We start from the raw sequence: 18439 nt of genomic DNA, 5'->3' as shown, positions 1-18439 counted from the left end.
CTAGGATGTAAGTTTTTTGAATTTTTTAAGTGTAGGGCACTTTCTAGAACGTAAGCTATTATTTAACCTATGGACTATGACTGGAGAGGGACACCAGATTGTTCAAGCCATTACCTCTTTGGTGGGATAAAATGGTCTTAGTTACTCATATTTACACAATTATAATACATAGTAATTAGTACAGGCTAGTTACATATATTTCACTATTGGACATGAAAAGAGACAGCCAAATTTCACTTAGTTGAAGAGATTTTCTAGTTTATGAATTATGCTATGTTGGCTTCTAGAAAGATAAAGCATCCTCCTACTCCAAACTTTTTCCTCTGCAAACATTGTTCGTTTATCAAAAAATAATGATGTAAAAAGAGCCAAAAACTTTTGGCACTACAATTTATGCCAAAATTGATTTGGCTGACACCCATAAAAATTGAGGCGATCTATATAAATAAACTCCCAAGCTTCCTTGCCTTTATGAAACATAAGGTAATACATATACCTTTATGAAATTTGTCGTATGGATAAGGGATCCTTATGTGTATGCAAACATTTGGCATATTGGCAGATGTTCCATTTAGAAAAGACTTTTTGAAATGACTGAAAAGGATGTGCAGTCCTGGCACTGATATAGAAATATGATAAACTTAAAACATCCTTTACCCGTTTCATAATTGCTTGCATTTACCTTGGAGCATGTCTTCCTGAGTACTCAAAAGCGTTACTAACTGCTGCAAGAGTCTGTTTCCTCTTTTCTTCTTGGTCATCTGTTCTGATATTTACAGGGAATTTATCATAAGTGTATTTGGCCCCAGATCCTGAAGAAACAAAAAGTTATGACCATATGAAGTTTAGCAGGTATTCACAACAAAATCATTTAGCAAGAACCTTGTTTATAAGTCAGTCATTTCACCTGATATTCCAATATCAGAATCTGATACTGTTAAAACCTCGGTTTCTATTGGGGGTGAAGGAAGAATTGACATAGGATTTTGACCCCTTCCAATTGCATCTTGCAGCTTGTCAAGCAGATTATTGTTGTTTTCATCAGAACCTACTCCTCTTTCCAAATAATCCAAGAAGCCATGAGAGTCAAGGAACTGAGCTATCTGTAAAAATCAAATTTGGAATTACTATAAAGGAAGAGAAAGTCTACACTGATATGACAAATAAATTAGCATTCCAGTCATAATTCAGGAAAAGAGAATCTATCTGCTACATGGTGGAATTGTTAATATTACATCTATCGTAATGCATGGAAAAAGCATTGGATGCTTCCAAACATGGGTTGGATGCTTTTAAACATGATTATGAAAACACAAATTATATTCCATCTTAAAATCAATTGGCATTAGCATAGTTGCTAAACCCAAGGAGGTAGGTGATGTGGGACCTCTGAATAATATTTGCAAAAAATGTAAAAAAAAATGGTATCATCTGCACTATGTTGAGAATATCATACTAAGATTTAGTGTTTTACTAAGAACACACCCTTTATATTAAATTTTCCAAACATGGGTCATCTCACTTTCAACCAAAATTAATTTAACAAAATCAAGACCATCCACGCTCAAGTTGGCAAATGCTCAATGCAATACATCATGAGACTATATCAAACTATCATAATCAGTAAAGAATTCTAATCAAAATTAGGATCATTTAAGCCATTGTTACTCGCCATTACTGCTAATTGGAGAACATAATCCAAAATTTACCATGGGCTCTGGTGGTTGGTTAGTAGATCGAGAACGCTTCTTCAAAAAAGCTTGAGTGTTGAAGACTTGAGTGGCACTATTTTCCTGATATCAAACAAATTCAAAGCTCATAACAATGTTGTGCTATGGTAGATTATTGAAAAAATAAATATCTGAAGCAGCAAAGAAAAAGTCATACTAAGAAATTGCGATATCCGCTTAAAAGTGTTGCAAAAAACTTAAGGAATATCATCCTGTACAACACACAAGGACAAAAAATACACGTCAGACAAGAGATCAATTATGTGCAACCAACATGTCTAGTGCGCTATCAAATGTATTGCCCACAGAAAAACTTATTAGTTACGTTCATAATTGTTGAAGGCTATTTTAAGGATGGATTTCATTTAGAGGATTAGCCACATTGAATTCAATAGAAGGCACAAATCAACCATCAATTTATTAGTTCAGTTGCATCTTTTTGCTGAATTACAAAAATTCAAAGCTTAATTGTATATTTGATTCTCTACTATCACTGAAATTTGAATTTAATCCTGCCATTCTTTTTTTAAGAAAAAAGAATTTGATCACCCGCTATTTTAATTTTGAAATTTTGAGCTGTCCATTAAAACAGTGTTCAATATTTAACACAGATACTGATATGAAAGTGCAGTAGAGTGCAAAGTCAGCATTTCCATTAAAATTTGAATGTTAAGTTTACATAAAAACATTTGAGACCAAATTTGAATTTCAACAAAAACAGAGTAACAAAAGGTTCAATTAAGCCTAAATTCAAAGATATGGCAAGGATAATAAATATGCAACTCATGAAAAATAGTAAATACTCTAGCATCAAAACATCACCTTAGCTGAAGGTCATGGTCCTCTCCCCATAGCTTACCCCTAAGTTTAGAATCATGCTCAGATAGACGGTATATTCCAGACTTCATCTCATCAATTCCAATTACATTGGGATATATTAGCTTCATTATTTCACCACGCAAAATACTGAATTCTGGCTCAGGAATAGGAGGAATTTCTTCTGAGGTAGTAATGAGATTATACTCAAGATCCACAACAACAACCTACAAAAGGTTAAAATACAACGTTATTGTTAGATATTATTAAAATATCATTAGATATTATTAGTTACAATATTATGTATATTTGGGCTTAGCCCATATTTCCCTGTATGGTTCTTCATTATAATTAAATTACCTTATGTGTATTTTCTACACAAGGAGAATTAATCTTATCCCTAATTTTTCACTATTTTCACAATTATTATCAAAGCTAAACATTCATTTGAAACAAATGGAATACTTCACATGCATTCTGACCTCTAAATTAACAAAACAAAGCCACAAATAAAATAAAATAAGAAGTTGCACTTTTAAGTAACACCTTACATCAATTGAGAAGCTATCAGAGTAAGTTGTTACTTGGCAGGCCAACTTAAAAAATACTTACCAACTATATAAAGAAGCAAGAGTCGGGATCATAAGCAAGATCAAGAATATGATACTGTTTTAATGTGTCCTTTGCATGGCAGCCCACGGCCTGATTGCTTCGGAAAAATCCAACAAACCACCAGTAGGGGGTTCACATGGTGGCCAGATTGTTACAGGTTGATAGTAGGATATTAGGTTTACTACTAGAAGCCGTTAGAAGCTCTTAATTCTTACAATATCATGAGATATGTTACAAACACACTCTAATTCACTTCCTATTACAGACTATCTTAGAATGGACTTAGACTTAACCCAACTTTATAATAAGAGCATGTAAGATAAGAACTGTCCCCACCTGTATACTCTTTTCAAGCTCTACCTTTATCCAATGTTGAACTTGGGTTTTCCAAGTATCATCATCCCCAACTTTATCTAGTAAAGTTAAACTTTAGAGCATTAAATATGATGTATCATAAAGTAGCCCCAAATAAGAATTAGCAACCTAAAAAACGATAATGGTTCTTTTTTTCTGAAAACAAGAATTCATCTAACTTTTACTCTTAAAATATTCTTCAAACTCATCAGTTCACAATACAAAATAGCAAATCATTAGTTATGACAGTATACCTTTGATCAAATGAAGAATCAAAAGATTTCAACAAGTGGTCAAAAACTAAATGATATTCACAAGACTCAATACAAGGTGAACTTGGCTACAAACTGGAATTCTGAAAAATAAGTGATCGCGATGACTAGGAACAAGATAAGGAATGACTTACCCCATCCATTGCCAGAGCAGAAATATCAACACCCGAATGGAGCCCCATCATATATGGTGTAGGAGCATCAATATAATCTACTCCACTGAAAAACAGCAACGGAATGTATACATGCTTGAGGAAAGAAAAAAAAAAGACCCAAGAAAGAGGGATTAGAAGTGAGTCAACATCAATATTTTAAGAATTAGCAAGAGAAGTTATTAAATATGGTATGCACACAGGCAGAACAATAAATTTTCCAGCGGGGATGCTAAATATACAGAAGAAAGGGGGGGTTTATCACATGATAATCAAAATCAACAATGACTAGCAATTTTACTATTAATAATCGTATAAGATTTAGTTTTGAAAAATATTACACTTCTTAGGTAATTAAATATACTAGTAAATCATTTCATCAAGTTTATGAGTTTGTGGTGAAATTTCTCAAGTTTATGATGAGTTTTGAAAAGTATTACATGACTTAGGTAATTAAAGATACTGGTGTAAATCATTTCATCAAGTTTGAATTTGTGGTGAAATTTCTCAAGTTTATTACACAAAAGTACGGTAAAATTGGTCAAAATCATTACCTTCCTTTTTCTTAAAGGATGAACAAAGCTGAGTTGTCATACTTCAACTATTTGTATAAGAATTAATTATCCACCAAAATCCAAATATTATAAATCCTTACTTTACAATGAAAAAAATTATCTATAAAAATATTAAAAGCAATTCAAAACAAAATTACTGCCTAAAGTCTATCTAAACAAGCAACCAAATTCTTCCTAACATATATCTATAATGTATGAGAAATAAAAAAAAAATTATAATGTATATCTTAACAAAAACGGACTGCTTTATAAAACAAATTAAAAGCATTCCAAATCTAAAACAGAGGCATTCTTTCTATTGATAAAATTACTTACTATCAATTAAAAGCAAAATTAAATCCTATAATGAAAAAAAATCCTAATATGTATTTTATTTATTTCTATTAATTGTTGTAGATATGTCAGACAGAGTTGTATATTAGTTAGGTAGCTAGTGGACAGTTGACTCATTGCTTATAATAGTTCTATTAATAGCAATGATGTACTGTGATACATGTGTATGAAATGTAAAATTTCAGATTCAGTCACCATATCCCTTGTTCTCTTTTCCTTTTCCTCTGTGTTCTTATGAGTCAGTTTAGTGTGTACTCTAACATTATAACTATTTTTACGGTTCAATTTTACTTATAAAACAAAATAAAAACAAAACTGAATCTCTATAATAGTGTTTGAAATATGACACAATGTGACAAAATGACAAATTTAATTATCTTATGGCGTTTTAAAGTTTAGCTTTAATAGATGAAACTCACAATTATTGTATAAAATTTGTAAACATAACTGTGTACCAGTAAGGATGGAGGGGGTGCGGTGGAAGAAGGGGATAAGGTGGGAATTTAAAAAAATAGACACAAATATATTATATTTGCATACAAGTCTACATGGTTAGAATATTTTGTATACAAGGGGGTAACTCCCCCAGTTTAACATGGTTTCGTCCCGAAGGGTGGTGCATAACTAATTGAATATAGTGATTAAAGAAGAAAATAAATGTTGTTTGGAGGTATCACCCCTTATATCCATACTCTTTGTTCCATATGGAATATATTGTTTGAAGTTTTGCTTGGCTTCCGTCGAACTGGACCTATAGGGGAATATATTGAGTCGTTTGAACAATAAGCAAGTTCATGAAAGGAATGCAACAAGATTACTTGGTGGACATATTCTTGAATGGGCTGAATGAAGACATAAAGGCGGAGGTTAAACTTTATGAATCTCATGATCTTGCTGAGTTAATGATTAAGGCTCAAATGGTGAGGAAAAGGTTAGAGTCACCACAAAGAGGGACTCTCTCACTGTGCAACTTCAAATGGGTTCATGCAACATGTTTGGCAGAAATCTTCTAACCACTGCATCTTTGAAGGTTTCCTATGTTGGATGCGGATGGCAGGTTTCCCACCATTGAAGCCAAAGCTTTCCCCTCCAATGCCATCATAACAGCCTTCAATCACTAACCCCTTTCAAACGGAAATACCATTCTAATCTATTGGTCCACCCATAAGCTTCGTCCCTTGCAAACACAGTAATGTCCAACTTCTTCCATGTGGTAGAAATCCCAGTAGAACTTCCTCCTTCATTATCCCATTATCCTCACGGTCATCCATGGCAATAGCATCCATGGCAATAGCATCCAAGTTCCTCCTTCATTATCCCATTACCCTCACGGTCATCCATGGCAATAGCATCCAAGTTCTACTGGGATTTCTACCACATGGAGGAAGTTGGACATTACTGTGTTTGCAGGGGACGAAGCTTATGGGTGGACCAATAGATTAGAATGGTATTTCCGTTTGAAAGGGGTTAGTGAATGAAGGCTGTTATTATGGCATTGGAGGGGAAAGCTTTGGCTTCAATGGTGGGAAACCTGCCATCCGCATCCAACATAGGAAACCTTCAAAGATGCAGTGGTTAGAAGATTTCTGCCAACAATGTTGCAGAACCCATTTGAAGTTTTGCTTGGATTTCGTCAAACTGGACCTATAGGGGAATATATTGAGTCGTTTGAACAATAAGCAAGTTCATGAAAGGAATGCAACAAGATTACTTGGTGGACATATTCTTGAATGGGTTGAATGAAGACATATAGGCGGAGGTTAAACTTTATGAATCTCATGATCTTGCTAAGTTAATGATTAAGGCTCAAATGGTGAGGAAAAGGTTAGAGTCACCACAAAGAGGGACTCTCTCACTGTGCAACTTCAAATGGGTTCATGCAACATTGTTGGCAGAAATCTTCTAACCACTGCATCTTTGAAGGTTTCCTATGTTGGATGCGGATGGCAGGTTTCCCACCGTTGAAGCCAAAGCTTTCCCCTCCAATGCCATCATAACACCCTTCATTCACTAACCCCTTTCAAACGGAAATACCATTCTAATCTATTGGTCCACCCATAAGCTTCGTCCCTTGCAAACACAGTAATGTCCAACTTCTTCCATGTGGTAGAAATCCCAGTAGAACTTCCTCCTTCATTATCCCATTATCCTCACGGTCATCCATGGCAATAGCATCCAAGTTCCTCCTTCATTATCCCATTATCCTCACGGTCATCCATGGCAATAGCATCCAAGTTCTACTGGGATTTCTACCACATGGAGGAAGTTGGACATTACTGTGTTTGCAGGGGACGAAGCTTATGGGTGGACCAATATATTAGAATGGTATTTCCGTTTGAAAGGGGTTAGTGAATGAAGGCTGTTATGATGGCATTGGAGGGGAAAGCTTTGGCTTCAATGGTGGGAAACCTGCCATCCGCATCCAACATAGGAAACCTTCAAAGATGCAGTGGTTAGAAGATTTCTGCCAACAATGTTGCAGAACCCATTTGAAGTTTTGCTTGGCTTTCGTCAAACTGGACCTATAGGGGAATATATTGAGTCGTTTGAACAATAAGCAAATTCATGAAAGGAATGCAACAAGATTACTTGGTGGACATATTCTTGAATGGGCTGAATGAAGACATAAAGGCGGAGGTTAAACTTTGTGAATCTCATGATCTTGCTGAGTTAATAATTAAGGCTCAAATGGTGAGGAAAAGGTTAGAGTCACCAAAAGAGGGACTCTCTCACTGTGCAACTTCAAATGGGTTCATGCAACATGTTTGGCAGAAATCTTCTAACCACTGCATCTTTGAAGGTTTCCTATGTTGGATGCGGATGGCAGGTTTCCCACCATTGAAGCCAAAGCTTTCCCCTCCAATGCCATCATAACAGCCTTCATTCACTAACCCCTTTCAAACAGAAATACCATTCTAATCTATTGGTCCACCCATAAGCTTCGTCCCTTGCAAACACAATAATGTCCAACTTCTTCCATGTGGTAGAAATCCCAGTAGAACTTCCTCCTTCATTATCCCATTATCCTCACGGTCATCCATGGCAATAGCATCCAAGTTCCTCCTTCATTATCCCATTATCCTCACGGTCATCCATGGCAATAGCATCCAAGTTCTACTGGGATTTCTACCACATGGAGGAAGTTGGACATTACTGTGTTTGCAGGGGACGAAGCTTATGGGTGGACCAATAGATTAGAATGGTATTTCCGTTTGAAAGGGGTTAGTGAATGAAGGTTGTTATGATGGCATTGGAGGGGAAAGCTTTGGCTTCAATGGTGGGAAACCTGCCATCCGCATCCAACATAGGAAACCTTCAAAGATGCAGTGGTTAGAAGATTTCTGCCAACAATGTTGCAGAACCCATTTGAAGTTTTGCTTGGCTTTTGTCAAACTGGACCTATAGGGGAATATATTGAGTCGTTTGAACAATAAGCAAATTCATGAAAGGAATGCAACAAGATTACTTGGTGGACATATTCTTGAATGGGCTGAATGAAGACATAAAGGCGGAGGTTAAACTTTGTGAATCTCATGATCTTGCTGAGTTAATAATTAAGGCTCAAATGGTGAGGAAAAGGTTAGAGTCACCAAAAAGAGGGACTCTCTCACTGTGCAACTTCAAATGGGTTCATGCAACATGTTTGGCAGAAATCTTCTAACCACTGCATCTTTGAAGGTTTCCTATGTTGGATGCGGATGGCAGGTTTCCCACCATTGAAGCCAAAGCTTTCCCCTCCAATGCCATCATAACAGCCTTCATTCACTAACCCCTTTCAAACAGAAATACCATTCTAATCTATTGGTCCACCCATAAGCTTCGTCCCTTGCAAACACAATAATGTCCAACTTCTTCCATGTGGTAGAAATCCCAGTAGAACTTCCTCCTTCATTATCCCATTATCCTCACGGTCATCCATGGCAATAGCATCCAAGTTCCTCCTTCATTATCCCATTATCCTCACGGTCATCCATGGCAATAGCATCCAAGTTCTACTGGGATTTCTACCACATGGAGGAAGTTGGACATTACTGTGTTTGCAGGGGACGAAGCTTATGGGTGGACCAATAGATTAGAATGGTATTTCCGTTTGAAAGGGGTTAGTGAATGAAGGTTGTTATGATGGCATTGGAGGGGAAAGCTTTGGCTTCAATGGTGGGAAACCTGCCATCCGCATCCAACATAGGAAACCTTCAAAGATGCAGTGGTTAGAAGATTTCTGCCAACAATGTTGCAGAACCCATTTGAAGTTTTGCTTGGCTTTTGTCAAACTGGACCTATAGGGGAATATATTGAGTCGTTTGAACAATAAGCAAGTTCATGAAAGGAATGCAACAAGATTACTTGGTGGACATATTCTTGAATGTGCTGAATGAAGACATAAAGGCGGAGGTTAAACTTTATGAATCTCATGATCTTTCTGAGTTAATGATTAAGGCTCAAATGGTGAGGAAAAGGTTAGAGTCACCACAAAGAGGGACTCTCTCACTGTGCAACTTCAAAATAACACCTATAGATAATTGTCACTTACTTGCAATTACTCACAGGAAGGGAGACATTCAGTGGGTTTTACCCACTCCAACAAAGGAAGTGGAGAGAACAGTGGTTGTGTGAGCACCATCAATCTCAACAAGGAGGGACACCATTTAGAAAATTGTCCCGAAAAGAATTGCAAGATAAGATTAAAAAAGGCTTATGCTTTAGGTGTGATGAAAAGTTTGGGCCTAATGATACTTGCAAAAATAAACAGCTCCATATGCTGCTTATTTCAGAGGAGGGAATTCAAGAATTAGGAGAATATGTTGCCTGCATTCATAAAGAATTTCCAGAATTTCACCCTGAGGATAAGGTGCACCTTCATGGAGGGAGTGTGATAGGTTTGATACAGTTTACAAAATAAGGAAAAAAGAAGGTAGTTCGTCCACTTGAAAACACCTCTCACCCATTGAAAACAGCTAGGAAGATGCATCAATAAGGAGTTTTCTACTTTTCACCTTAAGGACAAGGTGAAACTTCATGGAGGGGTATTGATAAGTTCAAGGGAAATATTTATATTAAGAGAAATAAAAGGGACAGACAGTTATAACTGTCTGTGGGTAGGTATTATTGTCTCAGAATTTTATAAAGTGTGTAGGTAGTTGTTTTTAGCAGTTTTTCATTGTTTTTGTACATTCTGAAAAGAATAGGAAGAATGGAATGGAGAGTTTGGTTCTCTCGAATAACCAGAAATTGTATGTGTTGGGTTTCTCCACATTGAGAAAACTTGGTATGTTGTTAGAATAAAGATCTGCAGGTTAGCACTCCAACCTGTACCAATCATATCCAACATTCTTAATCACTAGATGATATTTACTAATATGCATGTTACTTAGTTCAATTAACACAATTTCATCTATTGTTTATAGATTATATTTATTTCCTGTCTATAACTGTACTTATGTCATAATTGATGACTCTTATTATGATATCAGTACCTACAAAACAATGTTTGATCAGGCTTGCTGGTATGTTTAATACGTATAATGCTCGTGTCGGGATTTTTTATAGACTACATTCATATTCATCCAGGATTACATACCTAGACAATGCCTTATCACATGTATGTATCAATCTAAAATATCAAATGTGCTTCTACTCAATGTTTTGTTGTTATGCCATATTTATCAAAATCCACATTATTTCTTATTGTAATCTAACTATCTATCATACAATATTCACATTGTTGAATTAAAAAAGGCATAAGCAATAATTTCACTCGTGTGTAGAAATATCAGTACTGAACTGGTTTAAGTGAAAATAATGGAGTACATAAATATAGGAAAAACTAATGCCAAGTCTGAAGTAAATCTCACCTGCCATCGGAAAGGGTAAATTAAGTGACAAATCGCCTCTGATACAAGTGTAAGAAGTGAATACCTGCCAAAGTAAAATACAGACTAAACAATCATTTTACAAACTGAGTATAAAATCTAAATGACAAATTACCAGACAACTAAGATATAAACGAGGGAGAATTATGATCAACCTGCAGCAAATGGTCCTTCCTTATCATATTTCCCTAAAATACTCATGCTAAAAATTGATAAAGTAAACATCAAAATGGATCTTTTTGACACCATTACATCAAATGAACCTGCCAGACTGCTCACCTTGTCAAAAATATAAAAGATTTGATATCCGGAGGGAAAAAAATGTAAATTGTATTATCAATATGAAGCATAGCAAACAAAGGTAGAAATTGTAAATATGTGGTAAAATTCCCCATAGGCTTCATAGTGAATGCTGTTATTAATATGAAATTTATGGTAGTTTAGATGAAAGTCAAAGAGCAGACACATTGCCGCCATAGAGGCCAATCTTGACCAAAAAAGTAACAGACTTCAATAGTCTTAGAAAGATAAATACTTGTTAGCTCGAAACAAAATCCTTCTCTCAAGCAACACTGCTGTAAAAAGTCTCACTAAGTTGTCAACATCCAAGCACTGCACTATAGGCAGAAATGATATCTGTGCCACAAAATTTAGGACAGTTGTCAGCTAAGGAAGTTATGAAGCTGAAGCACACAGCAAACAAACCCAAGAAAAAGGACTTAGGAGATTGTACATCAGCATGGGGGAGCCAATCATTCGGTGGAGCCTCCACAGAAAGCAAACAACTATCAATAGCAAACAGAACTCGTTCCTTCCCAGGAGTTGGCAATGGCACACTGGACACCATATGTGCTATAACATCCCATAGTGGCTTGCTGAAATTATTGTAGAGATGGGACATTAAAACCAACAGAAACAGAACATGATGCATTTTCACATTTAATCTTGGGAAAAACCTCAGTCACATTCATGAAGCCCAACTATAGCAAAGCTAACAGTTACATGTTCATTTAAAAAGAGAGAAAATGATTAAACTGAGTTATGTGCTGATTTTCAAAAAAAAGTGAAAATGGCTATACTTTGTACTGTACAGAACATAGACAAAGGTCGTTACATTGTCAACTGCTGGATCCATAACAAAGCAGGAGAAGTTATTGCAACTATGGCATACATACCTACTTCCTTTTGAGGAAAAACAGAGAGCAAATATTTCCTCCAGAGCACTTCTTAATATGCTGAAACTTGGCAAGCGTGAAACCAGACAGATGCATTTGTCAGCATATGAGTTTGCCTGTATCCGGTAGGCCTCTACAATATCCTCACAAACTAGATCCCGGAAAGAAATGCAGCTGACATAGATTTTTGATCCATCACCCTCTGTATCAAATTTTTAAGTTAAATATGGTATTGGAAAATAATACCCATGGAGAGAGTTAACAATGATCCAAACAAAAAATATATACAAATTAAGTGAAATATTAACTCATAATATACAATGTTAGAATTGTGAAAGCAACAAAAGAAGGAGTAAAGGTAAATGTAAACCGAAATGTTAAAATATTTTGCAGATTTGAGGTCAAAACTAGGGGCTAGTTTATTACTACACGTTATAAGATGGCTGCTTGCAGTTGGAACAATTGTTACAGTGTGATAGATGAATATTGGGTTTATCATATGTACCCATTACTTTGGAACAATTTCGCTCCGTTTGCTTTGTTAAACCATAATGCCTACATTTTAAGAACCTCTACTTGCCCCCGGATTAGATTTGCTCATGCCTCTGTTCACAAATTCTCTCTGGTGCCCAGAATGTGGCTTCTTTCTCAATACACAGATATTGGGGGAGCCTTACTGCATTCCATATTCTATACTTTCCTTCTATAATCTCCAAAAAATTTTATCCGTAACAACACACTCCATCGCCAATCGCTTCTGCATACGTACATTGTGACATTTCCTTAATTAATAGAGCATCACAAGTAATACCTCAGTCTGGAGTACTAAAACAATGTAGTGTAAGCACAGTCTCTAATCTCATTTTTAAGATTCACCGTGACCACATTCCTCGTGCTCACCTGGTAGTCTTAGTGAACCACCTCGGGAAGAAGCTTCAAGAAACAGTGTCTAACTTCCTCAAACACTTCCACAGAAACTAAAACAACAACTAAGGTAAATTAAAGATTTAACAGCGCACGCACACAACCATACCGGTCAAAACAATCGGATAGCTCCGAGGAAACGAGGAAGGATCGTTGGAATCGAATCCTGACGAGTAGAATTCAACGCCGGCGGGTAAAACACACTGAAAGCAGCAACGACACGCATCAGGTCAAACTGAAAACAATACAATTCAACAACGCGATAATAACACGTAAAGAAGACTTCCAAATCGTTGTAAGCGAAGGATGCTATCTCTGTCGTTCGTTACTTACTGTGGAAAGCTGAGGCGGCGGAGGAGGATAGAGAGCGTGATTTGGAGGAGGATACTGATCGAGAAGAGAAGGAAGGTACATGCAACCAGGGCCATAATAGCCTTTGCTTCCGTCGATGGTTCGAATCTCTGGTCCGATCCCGCACACCACGAAGTACTCGAAGATTCGAGACATTTCTTCTGGCGATCTTTTGTGGTTACTTCCCCTTTCCCCTCTCAGAAACGCGAGAGAGAAGGGGCGCTTCGAGATCTGGTTATCTTGGTCTCGCCGATTCAAGAAATTGAATTTGAATGTGAATGTGAAATGCGAGTTTTAACTTGGATTTCTGAAATGAGGAAGTTTATTAATTGTATCCTTTGTAGATAAATGTAAACCAGGTGCTGCAGCGTTCAAAATGCATGTTTTTGGTTCAGTTCTGGGATTGCTTGGGTTGACAAAGAAAGCCAAAGAAGAAAGAAACGAGAAGAGAAAACTGTTAGAATTATTGATTGCTGTAAATTGCTGTAAATAAATATCGTTGTGATAATGTTACCGAAGTAAAGAATTACAAAAAATACGTGAACACAAAAATTTAAAAAAAAAAATACGTATACAATCTTTTAATAGTATTTTTTTATCATTTTTCTTTATTTTTCCTCACGCATTCATACATACAAAAATATAACTCTTTATCACATGTTTAGAGATTAATTTAAAAAATAAATAAATTGTTTTAAAACAAATATTCAATTAGACCCAAATGCTCGTTATTTATTAAATATACGTTTTATTATTCATGGTCAGACATTAATAATAAAAATGTATATTTTAATAAATAAAGTGTACTTAACTTTAGTTAATTTATTTAAAATAAAACTATTATTTAAGAAAAAAAATTGTTTAAAGATAAAATTATATACTATTACATAGTTAGCATGCTGTGTTCTTTTTTTTTTTTTTCTTATCGTATATCTTTACCAATTATAATTTTTAAAAACTTTTTAAAAATGTTTCTTAATAAAAATATGTGGTTTCAATATAATCTTCAGTTCTTTGATTAAGCATTTTTTTTCTAACAGTGTAATTTTTAAACGGTTCAACTTAGTTTATTTAATCATCATTTGTTTTGGCTAGTTTACTATATTTAATAAAATGTGATATCGTAACACACATTAATACATATCACATAGAATTTACAAATGAAAATAATGAACAAATGCATGGGCTACATGTCACATTAACATATGATCACATCATCAATAATAACATTTATAAGTACGAATAAATGTTTAAATTATGTATAAATGTAATACCAAACAAAACCTAACTAACAAGAAAAAATTGTTTTTATCATTAACACGTTATATTATTTATTTTATCATCATTATAGATGAAAGCAAAACAGAGCAAATATGTAACTACTAGAGGATCTACGACTTGTCAAAGGTAATACTAATGTGACTTATTAGTTAAAAAATGTCACTATTAAGCTTTTTGGAAAACCTTAAAATAAAATAACAAGGTATATTTAAAAGACAAAAAAATATATTAGGTGTTTTATGTCCTCTTACTCAATCAAATATATTTTTTTATTAATAATAAATTTTATTGAAATTTTTTTATATTAACGAGATGTTGAAAGTTTCATATCAATTAAAAATAAGATCAATCCATGATATATAAGTAGGTGTAAACCTTATGTTACAAGTTGATTTTGTGAAGTTAGTAAACTTAAAGTTATTGTTTCATCTTCTATCTATAAAGTCAATTTATAATATATAATTTGATGCAAACCTCACTTTACAGGTTGATTTTCTTGATATAATATAAAATTAGTAAAAATTTAACACCATGTTATATTATTTTTGTCATCCATTACAATAATTTTTGCAAGTATAAATAAACTTTTGTGACAAAAATAAATTTGTCAGTAAATCTAAGTTTATTGTTGGATTCTAGAATTTAAATTACCGATAAATATTGTTATCAAAAATGGATCTGTCAATAAAAACATTAATAAGTAAATTATAATTTATACTATCCATGAATATTTTCATCATTAATATATTTGATGACGAATGTTGTTAATAATTTATAATTTCTATTAGCGATGAATTTTCTATTGATAAATTTGTCACTAAAATGAGTAACAAATTTTTTTTCATAAATCAAGGTGGAATGAGTACAAGTTTTGTCTTATAAATAAATAAATAAGATATGAGTATAATGAATCATAAATCCATTATCTCGAGGATTTGGAATGAAAAGTGGTGTTTTAGTCTTTGGTATAAATTTGTTCATGGGTCATTGATATAAAAATTCTCTATCTCCCCTTAAAGAAATCTAACCATAACTTGAGTTTATTAAGGAATTATCAACAATCCAAAGATCATTGATAAAATGATTGTAAAAATTTTTTTTGAAGGAGAAACTTGTCGATAATTATCAATGACTACAAATTCGTCGATAAATATTTATTGTAATTATCGACGGATTTTGACCATCAATAAATATCATGATTTGATATATATATATATATATATATATATATATATATATATATCCCTCATTAAGTATTAAGTGTGGAAGTTTTCTGTATTGAAAAAAGATAAAAATATAAGTGATAAGTCATAAGAACTATTGTTACATATCATCTTAGATGAAAATTGAAATTCTTATATAACACAACTTAAAAACAAACTCAAAGATAAAATTGAATTGTTATTTTTTTTTATAAAACTTATGTATATCAATATCTAATGAATGAGGAAAAATCCTCCTAATTCCATATTAATTATCACTGACTAATATTTAATTCTTACTAATATTATAATACATTCACATAAAACACTTGAAAAATATTAATCAATAAGAATAATTTGAATTTGAAGTAAATTCTTTTAAATACAAGGTTTTGATTAAGACATTATTTTAGCACAATCCTAGTATGCTAAGGATATGCAAAAGTTAGAATGTTTCTCCACTTTCTTTTGGGCTGCGTTTTCATCCGTTGGCCGTTCTAATTCCATTTCCCCATCTGTCACGTCTCTTTCATTCCCTTCTCCGGCATTTTCATTCACATTTGCCCTTGTCTCATTTCGTTCGCTCCGCACTTCTTGTTTCTTTTTCTCGTGAAATATTGCAGCTGGTTGTATCCAAATCCAAAAGTATTAGCTTTTGCCAAGAACGGTGAGAGCAGTTTAAAGTCAACGCTGCACCGCGCTTAAGCAGAAGCAGCCTCATTTTCTCCTCATCATATCATCAATCAACCAACCATGTATGCTTCAATCCCTCTTCTCCTCCTTTTCACCTTCTTAATTTCATCCATTCTCTCCTTCATCTTTCTGCGTCGAAATCACACCCAAGATCACCGGAGACACCCGCCGGGCCCACCACCATTCCCGATCATCGGTAACCTCCACTTGCTGGGGAAGCTCCCGCACCGCACGCTCCAGGCCCTGGCCCAACAATACGGGCCCATCATGTCCCTTCGCCTGGGTCAGGTCCCAACCGTGGTCGTCTCCTCCTCCGAGTCCGTCCAACACTTCCTCAAATCACACGACGTCGTTTTCGCTAGCCGTCCAATACTCGAAGCGTCCAAGTACTTCGGCTACGGCTCCAAGGGACTAGTGTTCTCGGAGTACGGCCCGTACTGGCGGCACATGAGGAAAGTGTGCACGCTCCAACTTCTGAGCGCGTCGAAGGTGGAGTCTTTCGCGCCGTTGAGGAAGCGGGAGCTGGAGCTGGCAGTGAAGTCGGTGCAGGAGCGCGCCGCAAGAGGGGAGGTGTTGGACCTTAGCATGGTGGTGCACGACGTTGTGGAGGATATCGTGTACAAAATGGTGCTGGGATGTAGCAAGCACGATGAGTTTGATTTGAAGGGGTTGATCCAGAACGGGATGAACCTTACCGGTGCGTTTAATTTAGCGGATTATGTGCCTTGGCTTGGTTCTTTGGATCTTCAGGTATATATACGCAACCGTAATCTTTTTTTTTCCTCACACAGTAACTTTATGTCACAGTAGCAAAAACAGTAAGGAAGATAAACATTTATAGGAAGCATAACTAAATTTACTTGTTATCAGGGATTGAATCGAAGTTACAAGAAAATTAGTACAGCACTTGACCAAGTGTTGGAAAAGATAATAAAGGAGCATGAAGACGGTTCAAATGCACAAAATGAGCAGCAACATAAGGACTTCGTAGACATATTACTCTCGCTGATGTACCAACCCATGGATCCTTATGATGAACAAAGCCATGTCATTGATCGAACTAACATCAAGGCTATACTTTTAGATATGATTTCTGGGGCATTTGAAACTTCTGCAACTGTGGTGGAGTGGACGCTATCCGAACTCCTAAGGCATCCAAGAGTGATGAAAAAGCTTCAAGATGAGCTAGATAATGTGGTTGGAAGGAACAAATTAGTGGAGGAAAATGATTTGGTAAAGTTAAATTACTTGGATATTGTGATCAAGGAGACATTGAGACTATATCCTCCTGGACCATTAGTTCCCCGAGAGTCAACAGAGGATGCTATAGTTCAGGGTTATTTCATAAAGAAAAAATCAAGAATCATAATAAACTTATGGGCCATGGGAAGAAATTCTACGATATGGTCTGATAATGCTGAAGTATTTTATCCAGAGAGATTCATCGATAACAATTTAGACTTCAGAGGATATGACTTTAAGTATATACCATTTGGTTTTGGTCGAAGGGGCTGCCCAGGAATAAACCTGGGCTTAGCAACAGTTAAACTTGTTGTGGCTCAATGAGTACATTGTTTTAGTTGGGAACTTCCAGGAGGTATGACCCCAGATGAGTTGGATATGAATGAGAAATTTGGCCTCTCAATACCAAGAGTCAAGCACTTGTTTGCTGTACCCAGGAATCGTTTTCACAGAGAATCTTGCAAAGAATAAAAATTATTTTAGTTTGGCATAAAGGATGATATAGTTTCGGACTATAATTTAGTTGTCCTACTTTTTTCTTCTGTAACTCTTGCTATAACACTATATATGACGCCTGTAGAATATATTTTTGTTGCTTACAATATATATGGATGAAATATTCTGCTACCATAAACCACCGCTTTCATTACTCCTACTGTACGATTGAAGATTTTCCTGCCAAATCCAGGCAACTCAGGTTTTTACTTGGGTTAGTGATGTTGTATGTTTCTACTTTCGGATTCATTTTGTGCGTTTTCTACTTGTTTCTTTGGATGCTTGAATATTCATTGCTTTTGTGGGTTCATCGCTGATTTACTTGAATTGTTATTGATTACAATTCCTACACATTTTCATAC

At 35.2% G+C, this 18439-nt stretch overlaps 2 protein-coding genes across 3 annotated transcripts in view; one reads left to right on the top strand and one right to left on the bottom strand.

The window, feature by feature from the left end:
- SCD1 (stomatal cytokinesis defective / SCD1 protein (SCD1)) overlaps positions 1–13607 on the bottom strand; it is a 32585-nt gene extending 18978 nt beyond the window's left edge. Inside the window, exons 1-12 of one of the 2 annotated variants that reach the window (XR_007029200.2) lie at positions 13147–13607; positions 12923–13016; positions 11890–12091; positions 11448–11589; positions 11250–11350; positions 10697–10760; positions 3919–4032; positions 2553–2773; positions 1888–1942; positions 1710–1793; positions 908–1103; positions 683–812 (exon numbers count right to left, since the gene is read on the bottom strand). Coding sequence is in view for 1 of the 2 variants with exons in the window: in XM_047319283.2 (XP_047175239.1) it covers positions 683–812; positions 908–1103; positions 1710–1793; positions 1888–1942; positions 2553–2773; positions 3919–4032; positions 10697–10760; positions 11250–11350; positions 11448–11589; positions 11890–12091; positions 12923–13016; positions 13147–13320 (1577 nt within the window). In the remaining variant the exon portion in view is untranslated. The remainder of the gene's footprint in view (positions 1–682; positions 813–907; positions 1104–1709; positions 1794–1887; positions 1943–2552; positions 2774–3918; positions 4033–10696; positions 10761–11249; positions 11351–11447; positions 11590–11889; positions 12092–12922; positions 13017–13146) is intronic. The other variant, XM_047319283.2, reaches the window with a different exon arrangement.
- A 2375-nt stretch (positions 13608–15982) lies between these two features.
- On the top strand, positions 15983–18216 carry LOC148205358 (cytochrome P450 CYP736A12-like). The gene is made up of 2 exons (XM_088103057.1): positions 15983–17090; positions 17211–18216. Exons 1-2 carry the CDS (start codon positions 16401–16403, stop codon positions 17904–17906), a joined length of 1386 nt encoding a protein of 461 aa, XP_087959183.1. The 5' UTR covers positions 15983–16400; the 3' UTR covers positions 17907–18216.
- Positions 18217–18439: the final 223 nt, after the last annotated feature.

Source organism: Vigna umbellata, chromosome 1, assembly GCF_029865625.1.
Source record: "Vigna umbellata cultivar VRB3 chromosome 1, Vumbellata_1.0, whole genome shotgun sequence".
Taxonomy (NCBI): Eukaryota; Viridiplantae; Streptophyta; class Magnoliopsida; order Fabales; family Fabaceae; genus Vigna; species Vigna umbellata.
Note: the sequence above shows the minus strand (reverse complement) of the source record. Positions and strands in the feature narration are given on the sequence as shown.